This window comes from Chinchilla lanigera, unplaced genomic scaffold (assembly GCF_000276665.1).
Source record: "Chinchilla lanigera isolate Chin_1 unplaced genomic scaffold, ChiLan1.0 scaffold00097, whole genome shotgun sequence".
Lineage (NCBI taxonomy): Eukaryota > Metazoa > Chordata > Mammalia > Rodentia > Chinchillidae > Chinchilla > Chinchilla lanigera.
The window spans coordinates 4,154,077-4,155,689 of NW_004955498.1; the positions used below are offsets into that span (position 1 = coordinate 4,154,077).

General features: G+C 38.1%; 1 protein-coding gene across 1 annotated transcript; it reads right to left on the minus strand.

Moving 5' to 3' along the window:
• Positions 1–617: 617 nt before the first annotated feature.
• LOC102024589 (hypoxanthine-guanine phosphoribosyltransferase-like) lies at positions 618–1,384 on the minus strand. Its single transcript, XM_005406405.1, has 2 exons — positions 873–1,384; positions 618–762 (listed from the first exon to the last, which is right to left on the minus strand). Exons 1-2 carry the CDS (start codon positions 1,382–1,384, stop codon positions 618–620), a joined length of 657 nt encoding a protein of 218 aa, XP_005406462.1.
• Between the last annotated feature and the right edge of the window lie 229 nt (positions 1,385–1,613).

Here is a 1,613-nt window from a genome sequence, read left to right on the forward strand (position 1 = left end):
CACCTAAAGATATTTGACTTTCATTAATCTTTTCTATTTTTTTACTTTTTAAAAATTATTTATATGCATTTAAAAGAAACCGATAACAAATATTAATGGGAAATAATCTTGAACTAGTGGGGAATAAAAGACGCAACACTACTTAGATTTTTTTCAACTGAACAAACCTCATAGATGCTGTCACCAATATCAATGAAAAATCTGACTTCTGACTTTTCTAAATACATGGTGATATAATGAACAATATTCAATCACTTCTGTTCTTTCCTGAATATAGAAAAATTAAAGTACCAACAAAAAAACTAATATTACTCAAATGTTTCTTACAAATATAATTTCAATATTCTTATTTAATGGTGGTGTAGTTTGAGTTTTTTTTCATTCACAAGTTAAGGAACCCACCCAAAGTGAACTGATAGTCTATAGGATCACAGTGCAAATACAAAGTTCAGAACTGCCACAACTGACACTTCTAAGATACAAAATAGATAAAATTTTAGAAGGTTCATGCAGAAAGCTTTGCCAAGCAGATGGCCACAAAACTAGCACATCTGATAATTCTTTTGCCGATACCAATGGGACTCCCAGTGTCTCTTATGTCAACTTGCACTCTCATCTTAGGCTTTGTATTTGACTTTATCAGCTTCACTAATGACACAAACATGATTCAAATCCTGGAAGAACTCATTATAATCAAGGGTATATCCAACAACAAACTTGTCTGGAATTTCAAATCCAACAAATTCTGGGCTATATCCAACACTTCAAGGGGTCCTTTCCTTTTTTTTTTTTTTTTTCTCCAGTACCGGGAACCGAACTCACGACCTTGCGCTTGCCAGGCAGGTGCTTTGCCACTGAGCTAAATCCCCAGCCCCCAAGGGGTCCTTTTCACTAGCAAGCTTGCAACCCTGACCATCTTTAGATTATACTGCTTAACCAAGGGAAGCAATGTTTGCATTGTTTTGCCAGTGTCAATTACATCCTCAACAATCAAGACATTCTTTCCAGTTAAAGTTGAGAGATCATCTCCACCAATTATTTTTATGTCCCCTGTTGACTGGTCATTGCAGTAGCTCTTGAGTCTGATAAAATCTACAGTCATAGGAATGGATTTATCATGATTTCTATTGAGTGCTTTAATGTAATCCAGCAGGTCAGCAAAGAATGTATAGCCCCCCTTGAGAACACAGAGAGCTACAATGTGATGGCCTCCCATCTCCTTCATCACATCTCCAGGAAGTCTTTCAGTCCTATCCATAATTAGTCCATGAGGGATAAACACCTTTTCCAACTCTTCAGCGTAATGATTAGGAATACAAAGTACATCTGGGTCATAGCCTGATTCATCATCACTAATCACAACGTTGGGTCTGCGAATCGCCATAACGGTGCTGCCTGGCGAGCAGGCCGGTGGCAATCAGAGGAGAAGGAAGCCCACAGAGAGTGAAGGAGCCGTGTGCAGAGGACTCATTAATCTTTTCAAAATTAAAATTTCCAGGCCAGGGATATAGCTCAGTGGCATAAGCCCCTGCCTGGAAAGCATAAGGTCCTGAGTTCGATTCCCAGTACCAAAAAAAGAGAAACAAGAAAAACCCCACAAAATTCAAATTTCC